The sequence below is a fragment of the Epinephelus fuscoguttatus genome, linkage group LG10 (assembly GCF_011397635.1).
Source record: "Epinephelus fuscoguttatus linkage group LG10, E.fuscoguttatus.final_Chr_v1".
Classification (NCBI taxonomy): Eukaryota; Metazoa; Chordata; class Actinopteri; order Perciformes; family Serranidae; genus Epinephelus; species Epinephelus fuscoguttatus.
The window spans coordinates 24,329,781-24,349,896 of NC_064761.1; the positions used below are offsets into that span (position 1 = coordinate 24,329,781).

The window sequence follows — 20,116 nt, forward strand, 5'->3', positions numbered from 1 at the left end:
GCAACACAAAAACAGCGAAAAAAACAATTACATAAAGGCGTCTCCAGCTACTAAAATGCTTTCTGTGTGATTGGGCCTTCGTCATTATATCCACATTACTGATGATTATTAAAAAATCGCATTGTGTAAATAGTTTGTGAAAGCACTAATAGTCAATCCTACAGTATTGAGTTGTTCAGTCAAAAATGTTAAGGTACTGATTTTACTACTTTTGGAATTTTAGAATTAGAATTTTTTTAACTCTTCAAAGCTGTATCAAAGGAGTATTAAAGTTCTGCCCTCCAGTCCACAGTGGTTTACATATTTCTCTATGAGACATTTTATTTGGTACATGTAACCATTGGGCCAGAGGGGATCAACCAGGGGATCAAGCCCAAACCTCTCCGGCTGAACCACATCTATGATAAAAAATACAGTCTGCACACCTGTGGGTGGGGGCCTCATTTACTGAAATGGCTACTCAGTTAGCAGGATGACTTCTTCAGTTCATTTTTTATAACACTTATAGGCTATTATAGCAAATTGCCAGTCTAAAAGCAGCATTCAATTTCATCTTTGGGTGAGTCACAGAGACTATTGACAAAATGTCCTGCTACATTTAAATGAAATATAGAGGACTTAACATCAAACTGTTTAAGCTACTCGACATCAAGTTTAAATGGGAAATGGTTTAACCAATATGTTCACACAGTGCAATCTATTTTTAATTGAATAAAGAGCAAGGTAGAGCTAGGTTGCAATTATGCTTAAACTGCATAGTATTGATACAGCTAATACTCAAGAGGAATCCACACAAGTAAATGAGGGAGAAATGTCATTGAGAAGGTGTTCATTCTCTGGATTAATTCAAAGAGCTGTGTTAAAGTGTAGCTGACAGGACTGTACTTTCAGTCTAAGGTCATGAGAAAATGAAATCTATTTTAAATACACTCGGCAATTAATGAGAGTGACAGAATCATAGCATATTAAGAATAAACTGCGATTTGCTGGGCCTTATTATGCCGTACTCTGTAATTATACTCTATCTCTGTCCTGACATCAAAGAGAGGAGCGACGACCTGGAGGTTTAACCCTCCATTTCACGTCTTGCTGAGAAACACTCTTCCCACACTGACTCACTCCATGGGCGTGGGCGACGAGTTTTCTCCGTGTATCCGCTCTGATCCATATTAATGTCCAAAGCATTTTCTTCACATACAGGATTATGCTTCACATTTCTGAAAACGTTAACCCTATGAAGTACTACATCGCACCGAGGCATCTGTACAGTCTTACATAAAAATCCTTTAAAGACATGCTGCTGCTCATTTTGATAGTGCATGATCCTGTGATAGTTTGGTGGCAGATGCATGCTGGGAGCAGCCAATTTGTATTCATAAAAACTGATTCAGACTACAATATGTCAGTGAGATTCCTCTGAGTGAATTTTTAAGCCTGACACCTCGGCCTACAGTTCTGAGTTTTAGTGATGAAAGCTTCAAACACATTACCAGTGCCTGTGTAGGCAGTCACTTCCAGGGAAAGTAGTATGCCTCTTCCCCCCCCCCTCTCTGTGACAAGATATTCTTAGATGAGAGGTGCTGTGCATATTTAATACATTATCACATCTACAATCTTAATTAACAGAGAGGGAGGAAAAAGAATGGCGGCTGAGGAGGAGGGTAGTCATGTGATGTGTAGAAGGGCGGGTTGAGCCTGATACCAATCTCTCATTCCTCTGTATCCTGCATCAGATAATGGTCAGGGTAGACTGTAAATAGGTCAGCGTGTGCATGGTGGAGATGAGGATACGCAGATGAAGTCCAGGGATACAGTTGAGTTGTAAAACAAGAGGAGAGGAGCTTGGCTGATGTGGACCAGGCGCTGGTAATGGTCATAGTTCATAGGGTTGTCAGTGATATTGCAGTTTTACTCGGCAATCAGCGCACGGCCACAAGGCAGAACCCACTTAGTTTAATCTTGTTAAGTCAAGTATTTAAAGGAAGGGTTTAGCTGTTCAGCGGTTACATGCGCCAAATGTACCTGACGGAAAACATGGACCCCTTTTAGTCATTCAGCAGACCCCGATGGCCCTGATGATTATTGCTGTTGGCTGAGATTATGAGAGAGACCCATTTAGGCACTGGTAGATCTCAAGGTGTGCCTTGTGATAAACATTTTCACCCCCCCGACAACACTTTTGCCATATATATAAAATATTAGCTGAGCTGCATCTTTGCATCACCGTGCAGATCATTAATATTCACATAGGTCTCTGTGTATCTGCTGGTGTATCATACTGACTCTCACCCACTGTATTAGGTTGATTTATTTTTCATCACCAGCATATAGAGCTTTGGATTTATTTCATTTGCAACAAGAACGAGCAGCTAAAATATACTGTGTTTTGAATTCCATAATTTTCTCACTTCTCATGGGCGCCGTTTAATGTCAATGAAGCTAAGCCAGGGGGGAGGGGCGGTGGAGGGGAAGCACAGATGCAAACGTCTAATTTGTTGAGGTGGCACGAGGTCTCTGAGGGGGATAAATGTCACGCAGAGATTAAATGATTCCGAGAGATGAGTGAGCAGGCACAGCCATATCTAACCTCCTGCCTCTAATGCAGCCGCATGTGATTCATGTGTTAAGAAGTGCCACGATAACTACAAATCCCGTTGCTGTAAAACTGCTGTGATGTTCAGGTAAGGGGAAACCCCCGTCTGCTGGGATTAGAAAGAAAGTAAGGAAGGGTTATTTCTCATTGCCGCTAATGGTTAAAAGGTTTTCGCTGACGCAGCGGGGACTGAATAAGGGAAAAAACACACAGGAAGAGACTTTAAAACTGACGCAGCATGATTACGTTTTCGAATTTTCAGTGGGTTTCCTGAATCACTAAGTCATCATTGATCAGAAATTTATGAATTTAAGGATTTATGAAGCCAAGTGCTGACTATATTTCCATCTCCATCATCAGTTATGAAACACAGCTGCAGTTTCACACTTGTATTTTAGCATTCTCCTATCATGTCCATGCTCTGAACACTGGTACAAATATTGAAATACATGGGTTGTCAGAACCGTACCAAACACAAGGAAGCCACCCACCCCCGCTGACACAGATACATACATTTCAGATGAGCATAATTGCTCGGAGGATGAGCTGGTCAAGGACCCTTCCATGCACCTGAAATGAGTTGAGACCATTGCATATTTCCATACATACACAGTAATCCCTTCTTGCTCCCATTTTCTGTGTTACTCCTCATGGTGCACTGTCTAGCAATGCAAAAGTGCCAAAAAACCCATTGCCATGAAATCCTTTTACTTCAACTGTAACATTCGTGTTGCAGCATTAATAAATGTTGTATGCTTGGACTGAAAAGCCCAGATTAAAGTGTCTGGCTTTTTTCTTCCCTTCCTTTCAGCAGATGAAAAAACAGCGTGCTCCCAGAAGCCTCTGCAACATGACAGAACTGCTCCCCTGCTACATCTCATCTGTAAAGAAATCCCTCCGTTCTCCATGAGTGGGCCTAAGCATGTGTACACAAGTATCGCACAGTGACAGGTAATGATTCACAACACACAGAGTTTTGACAAAGCAAATAAACAAAAGTACAATATGGTGTGAAGTTACGGGGGTGCCGTAGCAGCGCGCATATGTTGTGCACACATAAAGAGACGGCAGAGTGGCTGGCAATATAATGAAGCAAATTTTTAACTACCTTGAGAACCCTGTCAGAGATGTGACCGTAGGCATTTATCAGCTGGAGTGAGTCATCTGTATTTCGACATACTTCCTGCCTGCAGCTCACACTCTGATACACAGCTCTGTCTCAACGGCTGGCGACCCATTTGCCTGATGACTCCACAGCAGCAGATTTAACACAATCATAACACCATCAAGCTTAGCTAAAAGATGATAACAGTAAAAGTAACACGTACAAAGCATATTTATGGAACTCTATGTTCAACTTTGTTTTCATACTGTTATACTGTCTAATCATCATCTCAGCGTGACTACATCGCTTTTTGTTGTTGTCACTTTAAGATATTTTTGTTTTCTTGTCTGGCTGTCCAATTGTTTCACTGCTGTCAAGACTCTTGGTTTTAAAAGTGTTATGAAGCTTCATTTAAACAAATAAACTTGTTTCTGTGGGAACAAAACGGCTGTCTCAGAGCAGAAGTGACAGACACCTCTGACTGAAATTATAAACATGTTACACTTATGAACTGCAGAGCAACAAATGGCATTTGTAGGTCAGACTGTTGCCAATTCTTAGCCACGAGGTCACATCCATTCTGGGCATTGCAAAACATATTATAAAGGCTGACAGCTGGCACATTAGCTTCGGTTTGATTGTGGCCATATGGCCATTGGTGAGGAGCTGCCATGACCTGAAACACCCCTGGTAAGATTCTCATTACAGAATGTACTTCAGAAAGGAAACATCTACAAAAATATGATGGTCCTGTAGTGACCATTACTGCCTGCCAAGCAGCTGACTTCGGTTTATCACACCTATATTTAGAGGCATGTTGCACCTGTAAAATGTCGCCAAAGCAGAGGTAAAGTGACTGTTTGTTTGAGCCAAAGAAGCTCTGCTAACTGTCAGTGTGAATGTCATTAATTGTAACTCAGCCACTGCGCGGTCCACTCAACTCTCAGGACTGCACATCAGGAAAGAGTTCCACCGTCTTAGCGGACGGGAAATGAGGCAATTTTGACAGCTGGAGCACAGTAAGTTACAGGAAACAAGCAAGTAGACATGGATGAGACATCATATAGTCAATTCCATCGACTAATCCATCCTGGGAGTTTCTTGTCACAGCTCCTGGACTTGCAGCCAGACCTCACTTAAACCATCTTAGGGCACTCGTGATAAACACTCCTACGGCAGCTATCCACCAATTTATCAGCTGCGCCAAAATTGGCCAAAATTTGCCTTGTTGATTGCCATCAGCCTGTTGGCAAATAAAATTACACTCACCGAAGGCAGTGGCCGATGTTGTCTGTTGTGTCACATCAATTTTGTGCAGACTAAAAAGCAGGGCTTGAATCAGTTGTCTGAAGGAGAAATTTGTTGATATTTTCACAGAAGTATAAAATAGATACTAAAAAAGGGAATTATGACATATTATACATAGTAAAAACGCTTTTAAAGCAGTATTTTTTTTATGTTTTTCACATAAAAGAAGGTTATTTTAAAGGTTGTTTCATAAATGTCTGATTGAATTTGTACTCATTCAAAGATGGTGTAATGAAGGACTGAATATTCTTTTCAATGAAGATTTTGTTGTAATTCAGTCTAGCTTGCAAATGACGAGATGAGGCTCTATTCTTGGCGTCTAAACGTAACTTAAGTGAACATAAACAAAAGGTACATTCCAGCTCGTGAACGCAGGTACAACTTGCTTGTTAGACCTGAGCTAAAACTCTACCCTGCTAACAAAAACATTGCCTTTTCCTCCTTTTTCATCAAGCATTATGGGCAGCAAAGGATTATGGGTAATGACGTCTCTCAACACAAACACAAAGTACTGACATCCAAATTCCCATTACTTCTTCTTCTTCTTTACAGTCCATAAATGAACTTAATGTATTATTGTCCTTTAACTTTTTTCCAATATAATGAAATAGTAACTTATTATTAACCCTTACATTAAAACAAGCTCAAACTAAAATTAGTCACAGCAGATTTCTTTGGTTCCCTGGCACATAAGGAGGACTAAATAACAGCAAAACCAACAAACAACAACAACAAAACATAATTTTTAACATCAGTATCGCTATCAGCCCAGAATTCACAATCAGTGCATCCCTACTGCCACCGAACATCTGGGGATACACCATTATGATTTTTTCTCTCCTGATCCCTCAACTCAGAGTACTGAGTCAGCTAACCTCACTTAGAGTTTCACAGTAAAGGCCCACTACTGCCTTCACATTAAAATGTAGCACGTGCAGAGAATACTTCTTCCACAAAATCACCATTTGTATATCAGTAAGTCATGCTGTGTTACTTTGAATTCATGGGAAGGAAAGGAAACTGCTTTTCTTGTATGCCTCCACAGGACACTGCGAAGATACTGATTTATTACTGATCGGGGGCCACGTTTAACAACAGCAAAACTATATCAAAACATCTGTTCACAAACTCTCACACGAGTCGTGCAGTATAACTCAAGTCTCATTTATCAAGCAGTATGCTCAGTACTTCCCAAAACCATGCTATTTCACTAAAAAACCCTAGTGTTGGAGTCTGGCTTTGAAGAGAGCAAAGATAAGTTTAACTTTCAGTTCACTTTTAAATAGTAAGGTTGTCGCAAAACTTGGGACTGTGGGAAGTACCGAGGTTATGACTGCATAAATGAGACATGAGTTATGCAGTTTTGCTGTTGTCAAGCATGTTGCACAATTAATAAACCACTGCTTTTGCTGTTTTCCGTGAAGGTGTGCAAGAGAATAAAGTTTTCCTCACAAATTCAAGGTAACACGGCATGACTAACTGATACACAACTGGTCGTTCTGCGGGTGAAGTGTTCCTTTAAGTTGGATGGATGGGTTTTCAGAGAGTGACTTGACCATTCACAAGGAGAGAACATTGGGGTAAAAGAGAGAGTGTGGTGCAAAAAGAAAGGGCTGAGAGAACTTTAACAAGACATAAGACTGCTGATGGACACATTGGCAGTGGAAGAGATCGCCCTTGTGACCTTTCAGCTGTGGGACAGTTGCTGTAACTGCAAAAGCCCTGACAAGTTGACAAGTGCTGATGGAGCATTGCATTTATATTTCAGGCATCGAAATAAAGTGCATCTATATCAACAAACAATGAGCGAGCCAGTAAATGTTCAGCATCTTAATCAAGGATCGTTCTGTGAGGGTTTAATTCTGTGACTCGCTGATAACGGACAGGCTTCCTCACCCTCACCTCACCAAGGGGAGTGAGGTGAGTTGCACTCTTATCACCGGCCGTGTTCCTGCCAGTTTTATAGAAAACCACATAAACAGACACAGTGATTCAAAAAACACTCAAGGCATGTTCATACCAAACCAGAGCACCACCCCTACACCCTCTCAGTTTTATGAGTACAGCGCAAGAAGATGGATGTTGACATATGATAGCCAGCAGGTTAGAAAATATGGAATAACAAAATGAGCTGAGGGTGCACTGCTCTCTGGGTTATTGCACATGCTGTGCTATTGTTGATGTTTTCTTAACAGGTAGGAACACCTGAGAAGGTAAATGATTATTTGTTTTGACTACTGTCTTCATCCCCGGTGAAATCTGCAACCACACAGGATGACAGCTTACCAAAACACTGTCCAGGTTGTTTGTAAAGTGATGCGAGTTCTGTTTTCTCTTAGTTTTTTATACAACCTCTAGTGTTTGTTGTACCAGGGCTATGTGGATAAAGATAAAACAAATACTTAAAATTATGTTTTAGACCAAACACAACAAACTGCATGTATGATCACACCCTTAAAATAAATTTCCTAAGCTCGCTCCATATGTCACAATGGCAATACCAGCTGGAGAGCTGTTTCCACTTGCGCATTTCACATATCACAGCTCACACTTTTACAAGCAGCGTATTTGACCCTTAACTCTTCTATTAATACGGCACTGCTTGTGTGAAAGTATGCATATTCCAGCATTATGTTCATTTGCAATCCTAAGCATGGCTTGAACAGAATAAGAATTATTTTGTATACACTTGTGATACATCAAGGGTGTTAACAGTGGGCAATGAATGCAGGCCATCACACTGTGTTGTAAAATAAATACTGAAATTAGAAACAGAAGGTAAAAAAAGAGTGTTTTCATCTGACGGACTGTCTGATAACATCATCAATATTCCATCCTAAACATATGCAGAGCCAAGTGGACCATGCACGCTGTAAATCTTTGCGTCAGCCTATTAAAGAAATAGAACATGGCACTCGGAAGATGGATTTTTCTGTGAGGCTGTTTTCCTGCCGCTAATCCACAGTCTGAGGTATCAGCATACAAACTCAGCCACTACCCTATTACCCCAACAAGTAACAATTAGGATGCTGTCGCCAATTAGCTCTCTGTGCCCACAAGAGCCTTCTTAATGTCCCATAAAACACAAATACACCTACTGACCTTGTTAGACACGGAGATCCACAAGATGAAGCCCAATTTGGACAGCCTCTTAAGAGCTCATTGGCACTTTTATTTTGTTAAAGGCTGAAATTCAATGCCCTAACACCCTAACCAATGCAACAACACATACACAACAGCTACACAAAATTAATTTAAGAGTCTTAAGACACATCTTATTTGTTACCTGCTGTGACAAAACCCAGGGAGGCTTGATTAAAGCTACAGTACATAGTCTGCCTCCAGTCATTTAAACCAACAAGCTTCTACTTTGTGTTGCAGTTGCATAGCCCACGGGCACAAAATGTACCCTGCAATGTCAGTTTGCCTCTACGGAGGAAAGTTCTCTGCTGAAAATTTTTTGTTTTATTATTTTATACAAGAAAAAAATAGCTCAAGCTTGCCCTGGGTATAAGACTGACAGACATTTTCGCAGCACAGATGGTGCCACATACACCTGTGACCATTAGGTACATGGACAACACAAGACATTGTCGGATTCGCTATGGAAAGTCTGTTGGCTAAATGATCCGTGTAATAAGTAACAAACAAGATGTTGGATTAAAAAAGGCAGAGGAAGAGAGAAAATCAGCAGTAACAGCAAATAAAGTTCAAAATATCACACCAAATATCAGAGAGTATGCCTCACAGAGGGGCAGAAAAATCCATCAGTAACTATTGATGGAAAATGAGGTTAATACTAGTTCAGGGAAAAGGGCATACACACAGACAAGTGCTTGCACAGAATAACAAGGATTACGTATACGCACCTTTTACAATTAGGTTGAGGAGCTTTGGCCGTGGGTTGCGCTCGCTCTGAATGGAGCACGTGTACTGGCCGTCATCAGTTACATCCACTTTCTGTATCTGAAGGCTGTACTCGTGTTTGTCTCCAACGCTGGACACAATGGATACACGTGGATCCACAGACCACTTGTCATTCCCTGCGAAAATGATGCTTGAGCGGTTCAGCCAGGCTCCTTTAGAGATCCCATCCAATAGGTAGCACCTACAGTGACAAGAAAGATTTCAGTTAGATCTGGAGAAACTATGTAAAGTAGATGTTTTGAAATTTGTCGTTTGCTGGCTGAATATTGTTGTTTCCATGATAGACATTTGGTCTCATTCGCCTATATGTATGTAGAACAGTTCTTACTCTGTGCATAAAATAAGCACATGTGCAAAATTAGCATCAGATTCATGACACATGCATATTTTGTTGTCACCACAGTGCATGTGTTATAGAATAAGAATCACTGTAAATTGACAGTCGTGTGCCCGCTATAATGAAATTAGCATACTTCCACATCTGCGTCTCTCTATAGAGGGGAACACATTTGCCTCAAGGTGTATCATGGAGAAAGCAATGAAGCTGTTTTCACTCACATACTAAGGCCCTGACACACCAGTGTCGGGCTGTCGGTGAGTGTCTGTGACTGTCTTGGCTGTCTAAAACAGCTGATAAGCCGTTTGTCACTCTGTTCAAGCAAGGGATGTTAGTTTTGATTTTTAAGAAACAAAAAAGACATGAAATACAAGAGGCCTTTCTATTTAGACCGGCGCTCGTCTGACTCAATGAGCTTCTGTGCTGCATTCTAAAGTGCTAACATTATCCAATTAGACGTGGTGAAACTTTAATGTTTTGTGAAGTAAATGTCTTGCCTTCCATTTGGCGTTGGCTTTGCTAACAGACAGCCGGCCAGCCACATTAACATGTGAAAACTTGCCCACTGCCCAACCTTCAATCTTTCACTGGTTTCTAGGCTCTGCACTACGCACCACCTGGGTTGTGAGGGGGCTAACATTAGCTAGCTAGCAACACCGCTTATTTGGCAATTACAGCTGGTATTGCTGGTGGCTGAACACATTGCTGTGGAAACATTGTGCCCACCTTCCATTTTCCCCCCAGGCCGCCATGGTAAGTAAGCTGCTTAAATTTAAAACACAAACCCCTTTTAGCATTGTTTACCATGTTAGCACTACTAGCCATGCTGACACTGCTAACGGTGGTAACATAGTCAACAATGCTTAAGGGGTGTTGACGGTTTAAAATTGAGCCGTTTTCCACAGCAACACTGTTGGGTCAGGATGGGGTTACTAGCGGTGGACGAATGAGCAGCACAACTCCCCAGCTAGCTGCTGCCAGACCTGGGTGGTGCGCAGTGCAGTAACTGAAGAGTAGCAAAAAGACATGTAACCAGCCAAACATATTCTCAGCAGTTAACCATTGACATTCCTATTATCTTCCTACGTGGAGATGAATCAGAATATTTTACATTCTCTAGATGCCTGTCACTACTAATAATAATTTCATGGCACAAAAATTGGTGGGAGTAGCCGACCATTACAGGCAGATTCAATAAAACCAATGAAAACCAAAACTGTTGCATTTCAGTTTAGACATTCTTATATACTCCACTGTAACCTTGGACTGGGAAACTCAGTTTTTTAGTCTAATAATTTAATTATAACAATAATGGATAAGAATAACAGGGCGTCAAATATGTGCATGAATTAGTAAATTAACAGTTTCAAATGTTGTTGTCTATTATAGCCTCTTTCAACAACTGAGATTTTAGTATGCTTTGCATTTAGTCAAAAGGTGTGTTTACATTTTTTAAGAAAGCCAGGCCTTCATCATTTGTGTGTACACATGGTTTGAGGCAGGATTAAATTTGTTTGCAGAGTACACAAAAATTCAGGTAAGAAAATATTGATGAATCCCAGATTGGTGCATTAAATGTTAGTATACATACACAAATGTTTAAGCACATATTTGTGCATACGCACTGTTCGTGAATGAGGCCCACTGTCGTTATCTTTCTTGCTAATTAACATTCCCTCCTTCTTTAGCGGGCAACTTCAGCACAGGATCGTGTGTTCGCTAAGTTCTCCCAAAAAAGAAGCCCTGAGGTAAAATAAATATGTTTGCCTGATACATTAAAACACTTTAGGTATATGTAAAAAATGTGTAATGCGCCAGAAAGTGAGTCATAAGTAACAGCAATGTCAGCACCTGAGTGTGACTCAAACTGTTAGAACTGTGTTAATACTTGATTTGACTCGAGGCGAAAATAGCTAGAGCCATGAGTAATGGCTGCGCATAAGGATGGCTGCTCTGTTGTTGTTGGATCTTCTAAATGGGCGAAGACATTTGGTGAAAGTGCACTTCTTTGTCATTCTTTTCTTTGACAAGTCAAAGGTTTGATTTGGCGCACGTAGGTATCTATATTCAGGCAGCTGATTCAGAGTGAGTCTTCCCACATCTGTGACTTCACAACGCTTGGGATTCATATTTGAAAAATGTTTCAGTCTTTAACAAAACTTTCTTTTCTTGCATACGACCCCGGTGAATGAAATGTAAGAAAAAAATCAGAAGGAAAGTATGTAGCTCCATATACAGGAGTGACATGTCATTGTTATGGGGATGTTCACCTTTCAGAGTCCTGAAAAGCTTGGGTCTTGAGTTAAGTAACTGAATATGAGGACTATTGACCTGTGACTTATAATATATTAAGTCTTTTAAAAGGTATAGTATGCTCTGTGAGTACAGCAGGCACTGAAAAATACTTATGCAGTGTACAGGGTGGTCGAAAGAGAGGTTGCGTCAAGAATTGAAATATCCTGTAGTCTGACCATAAATACACGGTATAAATAATGTTTTTTTATACTTGTCAATTCAGAACTCCTGGCTGTATCTGCACAGTTTTAAAATGTGATCATCAATTGAAAGAATAGGCCTTAAACCCAGACACGAATCATCACACATCCCTGGCTCTGAAAAGGCTGTATTCAGGGACCAGACTCTGATTCCTGTGTGACCATTACCGAGCTCAACGCAATTTACTTTTGAAAAATAATTGCAAGGACAAAGGGTCAGTAAATTGTGCAACATGATGATGCTGGGGTCACCGCCGTTGAAAGGCGGTTGTTTTACTCATCATTCCAGCGCTGTTTGGACTTAAGAAATCGCATCATATTCTGTGACAAACACTGTAATAATGAGTAGGAAAAGAGGCAATCAAGTTTGGCTCTTTAGCTGTTGTCAACATGCCATGCAGACTGCCAGCACCAGTAGTAAAGCCACCGAGGAAATCAGTTTGGCACTAACCACAAAGCCCTTTACCCACTATGCCAAGAAAATGTCTGTCAGGGAAGCGGGTAGAGGACAATGGTCTAGTCCAGGCTGGTCTCCCCTTGGAGGAGGCACTGCCCTACAGGTATTGTGACAAATAAGTGGCAAACAATGGAGAATGGACAGTAATAACAACAACACAAGAGAGAAGTGCAGGTTTGTTGGAAAATCCTCACAGACCTGTCAGTTAGTTAGCCCATTGACCACCTGAGCGGAGGAGGTCTTGGCCCTCAGGCAGGATTTACTGAAGGAGCCTCAAGGCAAGCTTATTCCTTTTCTGTTTGTTTGTTGTTTCCTTTTTGACAACAAGAAAGTCAAGTGCAAATTTAGCTCTCAAGATTTCTTGAAACTTGACCTATGTAAAAATGTATTAAACGGATAAATAAAGCTAATTTTAGATGCATTTTCTGCCTTTGAGAGACACAACTTTAAAGTGTAGCGAGGCTTGCTACCTACCTCGGCGATCACAGGCCTTCAGTGACTAATAATTTAACACACTTTTGTGGAAGCGCTGAGAGTGCCGGCTTAAGGCCTGAACATTAATGCACAATGCACCTGTGTTCAGCCCACAACCACTGATGTGAACAACTTGTCAACAACTTGCCAGGCTTTCATCATTATATCCTTGTAAAACAGGGTAACCATAAAAAATGTTATCTCCAGTGTAGCTGCTATTGATTTCTCTGTTTTCTCACCCAAAAATTGTCCTTTCTAAATCAAACATTCACTGCATGTAGGCTGTAGATGGCTGTTAAAAAACTGAATGCCTTCAAAAGAGATCAGAAGCTGTGGCCAGCTGTCAGTAACAATGTGCTTTAATGGTGACAGGTTTTTACAGCTTGTGAAATGATCAAATGGTCTCCAGCCACTCCTGCAGCATATATGGTTATATATACTGCTGACCACAACTGCTGCTGCTCTCTGAAGAAGGAAACAAACCTTTAACAGCCACCTTTCAAGGACAGATTTGGGATTAACAAAGCTGTGGTGCCAGACGCATGGTCACCCGGCCAGAATCTCTGCCTGGACTCTCAACACTTTCCTTCATCTTGATGAAACAGTCCTTGATGTTCTTTCCCTATTTTTGCTGCTTGCTTATCACTGCTGAGTGTCTTTGCACTCTCCCTCACGAAATTATTATTGTTATCCCACCGTCTTTGTAATCTCACACCAAGGAGTCGTACAGATGCCTGTATATATACACCACCTCACAAAGATGTGTGTCAATGCGGGCCATTTTTACATTAGTACATTGTCTAAGGTGTTGTTGTTTACTGTGGCTGATCCCTTTGTAGCTGCTTTCTTAAAGGAAAAGGAACTATATTGGAACTCATCACAAGTCTGGCATGAGTTTGACAACCCGGTACGGCAGATACAGGCAGCTGTTATACATGCACACACATATATGTACACAGTATTGAGACTAAATTGGATTGGTAATTGTCAGTGGCTTAAATCTGCCTCATCAACATCAACATACTCCCTGAAATTAATTCTGTCAACTGAATCTGTCTGCAGAGATTTAATACTGTTTAACTCTCACATGTTCAATGCAGTTTGCATGTTGTTATTAGATGGAGAGGTGTGTCATCACCAAGATAATTAAGCTGGACTGTTTACCTGCTTGTCATCTTTACAGATAAATTTAAGCTGGAACAGATCCGGCTTAATGCCAGCGCAAAGCAAGCGAGGATTTCAGAGATTACAATCTTTTGTTATTTAAGATATTTTAAAGATGGCCGTTGCCAAACAAGTTTACACAATGCTGATAGAGCCTAAAGCTGCCAGAGAGAGATCTCTGTATTGAGCAGTATATCGTTGTGGTGTCTGTGGTGACTTTCCCACACTGGAGGACTGGAAGTGATGATGTTTTCTGTCAGCCAGCTGGAGTTTAAGACGGCAGGAAGTGGCGAGAGACTATAGCGACAGAGCAGCAACTAGTACGGTGGAAGCTACATCCTAAGAAGCATCCACAAAAAATGTCTGGATTGGATGCTCCAGATAAAAAAAAAAGGTCAGAGGAAGGATTAAAGTTAAAAAGGAGCACTCCTGGAGACGGGGGAGATGCAGTGAGCACACCTACACTCTTAAAGCCAGAGGGGGGAGACAGAAGTTCCGCACTCCATCTTTAAGTAGTTGGCTTCTTGTACGTCTTTCTTTTCATTTCTTTGAAAGAAACTTTTTTTTTTTTTGCATATCCTTTCATTCCACGCTTTGATACTTTCTGTCCAAAGTCAGCTCGGGCTTTCTTCTGCCACATTTCCCTTGTTCATCCCCTCAATCAGCCATAGCAGCACAAAACTGCTAACACCTAAGATGGGCTTTGCTTTCATCAAGCCCCTTTTTCTCCAGGAGCCCACCAGGATACAGACTTCCCATGGTTTGTACAAAGCTGAGGTAATTATTCCACAGACCTCGGAGCATCTACTCTGAAGCAGCTTTGACATCTAAAACATGCACTAATTGATACTTTTATTTATCCCCGCTTCTAACGAGTGACTGCAGAGGAACCAGGCTCATTACAAGCTATTTTTTTTTGTATTTTGGCTCTCTCTAATAACAGAGTTCAATTCAAACCCCAGTGATTACGCACAATGTGCAAAAAAGGAAAGTGATAAGCTGGTGTTTGAGCACCTCACATGAATGGAGAATGATGACAAACCATTAATTACAGTATGGCAGCTGGTAAGAGAAGCAGATTGTAATCCGTTTAGCCAAACTCATTCGGGCTCTTTGATCGGATGCCATAATTAACACTGGGGCATCATTCTGACCCAGATTCTTATTTGTTTTATAAAAACTGTTCACTCGATTCCTCAACTGTAAATATTCTTCCTGGCACCAACGCCGCAGATCTCGTCTTGCAAACATATTTCAATGTTTCACAGTCTAGTAGATCATATTCAGCAGTTTTCTCCCTTCCTTTGGCAGAAGAAATGAATACACTTCTGGATGAGTCCCTCTGTAGTCTGAGATTTGTTGTTATATAACAGTTATATAATAAACACACAGTACGTTTAAACTGCAAGCCATGCAGACCCATGCAAACGAAGTATTATCACTCTGTTCTTCCCGACTCAAATTAAAAGGGAAACAATGTCAGCCTTACAGTTAGCTATTTTCTCTAATGAATACACTGAGATGTAGTCTTAGTTTTTACTTACTATCTCCTTTGTGGTCAGAAGTGAAATGTTGAATAAGGGAGGGGGAAGGGTCAGACATGGGTCACACAACTTGTTACAAGTTTGATTACTTTAGACTCCACTTGACAAAATCAATAAACTCATACCCATGACCCGTGACTTTACCTGGGTTTGAGTCTTTCTGACTTGAAAATACTTGATACCTTCCCCAAAACCAATTTAACCAATTTTAAGTTACAGACATTTTTTCCAATAAGAGTTAAATACAACAAGACAGGACAGAAACGTACATGTTACTGGTTAACGGTGCTACATGAAGCTCTACCAAAAGTTCAGTCAGAAAGATACTTTTCATGCTTTCTCACCCTGCCATTCACTCCTTGCGCATATGCTCACTCACTATCCCTCGGTGTCATTGTCTGCGTAGGTCATTTGAGTCATCAGCTGATTCACAATCAGCCAATAGCACAGCGACACACCTTCTCTGTCAGCCTATCATCTTACTGCTCCTAATTTTAAATATGGTCTCTCTCTGCAGTCGTGCGCGCCCTCCACCTCCCCATCACCATCTAGTCTTTACAGATTCATCAGCCTGATCCGCCTCAGCAGTCATCAACCTCAGAGTCATCAGCCACCATCACCACCATGGGGGGATTTATCCTGCTGCCGCTCAGATGTCCCTCGATCACAAAATACCTCCCTCTGATGTCCAAGCACCAAAGACTTCAGTTAAATCTCAATTGGCACAATTTATCTGTTAATCTGTACACTCATATTCTGTATTAAATACTTCCTTTACTTCATCATTCTGTCTCTCCTGTTTGAAATGAAGTTGCAATGTCAGCACCACTTTTTTATGATTAAGTCACACTTGTTTCAATGGAAGTGTTTCAACAAATGAATATAAATTTTACAGAATTGATGATTCTTGTAAATTTAATGTACAATAAGTCAGTTGTTAAAATGGCATCACATTTGGTGAAGAGCACATTATGACTTATTTAGGACTCGAAACTCAAAGTTTAGGAGTTGGGACCTGAATTGTGACAGTTCAGTCTTGACTTGTGACTTGCAAACCAATGACTTTGTCCAAAATCATTATTAGTACACAATATTGTTGATATTGATGATATATTGATGATTATAGCTTCAGTTAATTGGCCTATTAAGCATACTAAAGGCCAACTTAGTCGGCAGTACATTGTGTCCGTTGACATAACATTGTCACATGATGACAGAGTGAGACAGAGCACTGTTACTATAGCAACCAAAGGCCAAGCCCTGCTGAGGTTTCTGCTCACAGTAAGATGAAACATTGCATACTTTGTGGGAGGGGAAATATTAGAGGATGTATTATAGAGGAGGACAACAAGGTGGCTGGTAAAGGCAATGTACAAGAAAAATCTGAAAAATTCCACTTCCAATCACAGCTTGTCTGACACAGATGATCACATCTGTGATCGCTCAAAAAAAGCAACACTCAGATCTATCAAAACAGTCAGCCCTGTATCATTTCTCTCCTGCAGCATGCTGAATGACACTTAATCACTGAAGTATAAATCAGGCTTCAGCCAGTGAGAAGACCACCTGGAATGTTTCACATTCCAGTCAGTGCTGAACTGGAGTGCGCCAGAAAATAAGTGCTGCACAGTATCATTGTAGTGGAACATCTGCTTAAAGACAATGCTTTTGTGTGTCTGTTAATAGCAGCACCCACTTAACCGGCTTGAATGAAATAAGTGTTTTGAAGAGCATAATGAGAGAGTGACACAGCCATAAAAATGTAAGAGAAAAACCCTTTAATCGTGAAGTCAGGGATGGATGTTTCATTCAATTTTCGCTGTTTCACACATGAAGAGAGAGATGCTGTGATGACTGTACCTGCACTGTAAGCTCTACAACCTTTACAACGACTCAGTGCCCTCAACAGAGCTCAACTGTCCAATGAATCCTCAAATGAGAAAATGTATTTCACACTGACTGACTGGACGTTGAAGCACCAGTGAAAGGAGGCTAGGTGTGATCAATGTGTGAAAATCTCAGGTCTTTTCAACTGCTAAGTCACGAGTTATTTTTTTGCTAATAGTTTTGATTTATTAGTCACATTAAAGAATGACAGGAGTGATGGAAATGAGAGAGGGTGATGCAAAGTCAAAGGTGATATGTAGGGCTGCAATTAACACATTTTCTTTATCAATTAGTCTGCTAGTGCTTTCATGATAAATCGATAAGTCAGTTGACATATCCAAATTGCTTGTTTCGAGCAACACTCCAAAAACCAGAGAAAGAAAGAAATCAGTTGACTGTCATAGAACTCAAGAAAAAACAGCATCTCTTCACATTTAAGGAGCTGAAACCAGTGATGTATTTTGCTTTCTTTTGGCATTTTTTTGCTGAAAAAATCTTAAAAATATTTGCAAATTAATTTTCTTTGAATAATAGGTTATTTAACAGATAGTTAAAGATATTGCCATACATTACCAAGGAAGACCGAATCACCATGATGTTGCGCTATCAACAACAATCATGCCCAGGTAGACAACTGGCAATTGATTTCAACTGCAAAGATATGTGACACTGGCAAACTTGTTTATTTTCAGCCGTAACTGTTACGTTTAAAGCTATATAGCTATCTGTCTTTTCTGCTGTGCTTATTTAATATACTGTGTTGCTTTATTATTGTCTTTGATAAACTGACTATACCAGCAAGGAAGCTAAGCAATGTCCTGCTGTGGACAGGGCTGCAATATTATGTTAAGCATACTCTATATTTAAAACATATTCACGGCTTTACCTTAGACACTAACTGATGGAGGCAGTGGTAGACCAGTAACTAAAGTATCAAAACATCACCAACTGAGGTAGCATTTGCTCAGCGCCATTACATTTTATGTAGGCGATGTGGGGGGTTGTCTACCCAGAAGTTATTGTTAACAAACACTGATTTGGTCTATCTATCTCACAATGAAAACATAAAACAAACTACTTTTGAAACCCCTCATCTCCATATTAGGATAAAAAAAGTCCTTTTTTACAATACATTAAGGGTCCTGTTTTCATGGTGGTGCTATGACCAGTGCATGCAACACTCCAACAGGTTAGACTGACTTTGAAATTGGCTTCAACAGTCTGTGTGGAATTTTGGTACCCAGCGCACGATGCACAGGTGGATTGAGGCACAAAAGGAGGGAGTTTCATCCTAAAAAAAAAACAAACTGTGTCTTAGAGTCACTTTATCACCTCTTTCTAAGTATCTGTACACGATGCAATCGATCTGAATTTTCCAGTTTTTCAAAATGACGATATCCTCCGTGGGTCAGCGTATAGGCTAAGTGAGATGTTCCTTGTTTGAAAAACTGCTCACCCTGGCTCTCTTTTTGCAAAGTTTCTAGCACTTGCTCCAACTCCAGCCTATTTTCAGAGCAACAGCGTGCCGTTACTTAGGCTCGATAGGCTCCCTAAATGTTATTCCCACAAGTAGTATGTCTTAACATTTCTTCTCACTCCATATGCCAGTTTTCTTGCTCGCTGTATGTTAGGAAGAGGTGTTCTACTTTATGAAAAGCTTCTCCTTCAGTTCATTAAATCCCTGCAGCTATCTGAAGGCAGCAGAACAGATATGCTGATAAATCTGCAGATTTGAAAAGTGCCATACCAGACTGCAGTGCCATTACACGGGGCATCCTACACAGACGACAACACAAATGAAATTAAACAGAAGCTGATTCCTCATTTGTTGAGCTACTGTGATCATGTGACATATGTCACTGCAATTGGCTCAGTTTTTTCCCGAACAATGAGAATGCTGTAACAGATAGAGAGCATTATTAATCACCACGCCTTTGATTCATATTCACCTTCATTCAGTCTTTTTGCACTTTGCACTGCTGCACATACTTGAACCAAAATAGCAGGCGCACTTAACAGTGCGCCCACACAGCCCATGCACCCAAGACCTTGTACTTGTGTGATTAAAAAAAGGCCGAGTACATTTTGGAAAAAATCCTTCTCACTGTCCTTGTCTCACTTGAGTATTTTCGCTATGTGGATAAAAAATAAAATTGAAGGTCCTTTAATTCAGAACTAACACACTATTTTTGGAAAAAAATTCAACATGAATGACAAATTTCCTGCCATAAAATGTTATTTTGGAGCTTAAGCACATTTTGGAGCTGATGAGTTATTTAGTTGATTGACAGAAAACTAACTGGCAACTTCTTAATTGTGAGAATTTGCTGTTTTTGTTTGTCTTGCATGGATGTCCAATCCATTCCTAATCATTTCTTTTGTGTACCAGCGGTGCTCCCTTGTCCCTTGAGCGTAGGTGCAGGTTTGTGTCTGGTTGCTGGAGGCTGGGTATTTCAGGGGTGGGGTGTTGAGTTATTGCAGAGAATGAGGGAGAATGAGGACATACTGTAGTGCTGTGCAACCAAGGTACAGAGCACCAGGCTCTTAATCCCTAAAATAATCCTGTCGACTGTGGCCGGAGGGACACATCTGAAGCCTTCCAGCTATAATCCACACAGACCCAATGCTGAAACCAACACCTAACATCACAGACACAGAGAACAGTATAAAAACTGTCTCACAGCCAATAGAACCGCCAAATCTCACTTCAAGTGTGGAGACTTTGAAGTCGATCTATTCTGATTTTTTCTTTTTTATTTCACTATCATTCGGTATCTGAACTGACACTTAGGTGGCGCCTTTGACCGAGGAAGCAGCAAGAAAAC

At 40.7% G+C, this 20,116-nt stretch overlaps 1 protein-coding gene across 2 annotated transcripts in view; it reads right to left on the bottom strand.

The window, feature by feature from the left end:
- The window catches only part of negr1 (neuronal growth regulator 1), a 173,605-nt gene that overhangs the window by 108,464 nt on the left and 45,025 nt on the right, over window positions 1-20,116 (bottom strand). For both annotated transcript variants that reach the window (XM_049587114.1, XM_049587115.1), the window contains exon 2: window positions 8,876-9,114. In XM_049587114.1, the coding sequence (XP_049443071.1) occupies window positions 8,876-9,114 (239 nt within the window). The remainder of the gene's footprint in view (window positions 1-8,875; window positions 9,115-20,116) is intronic.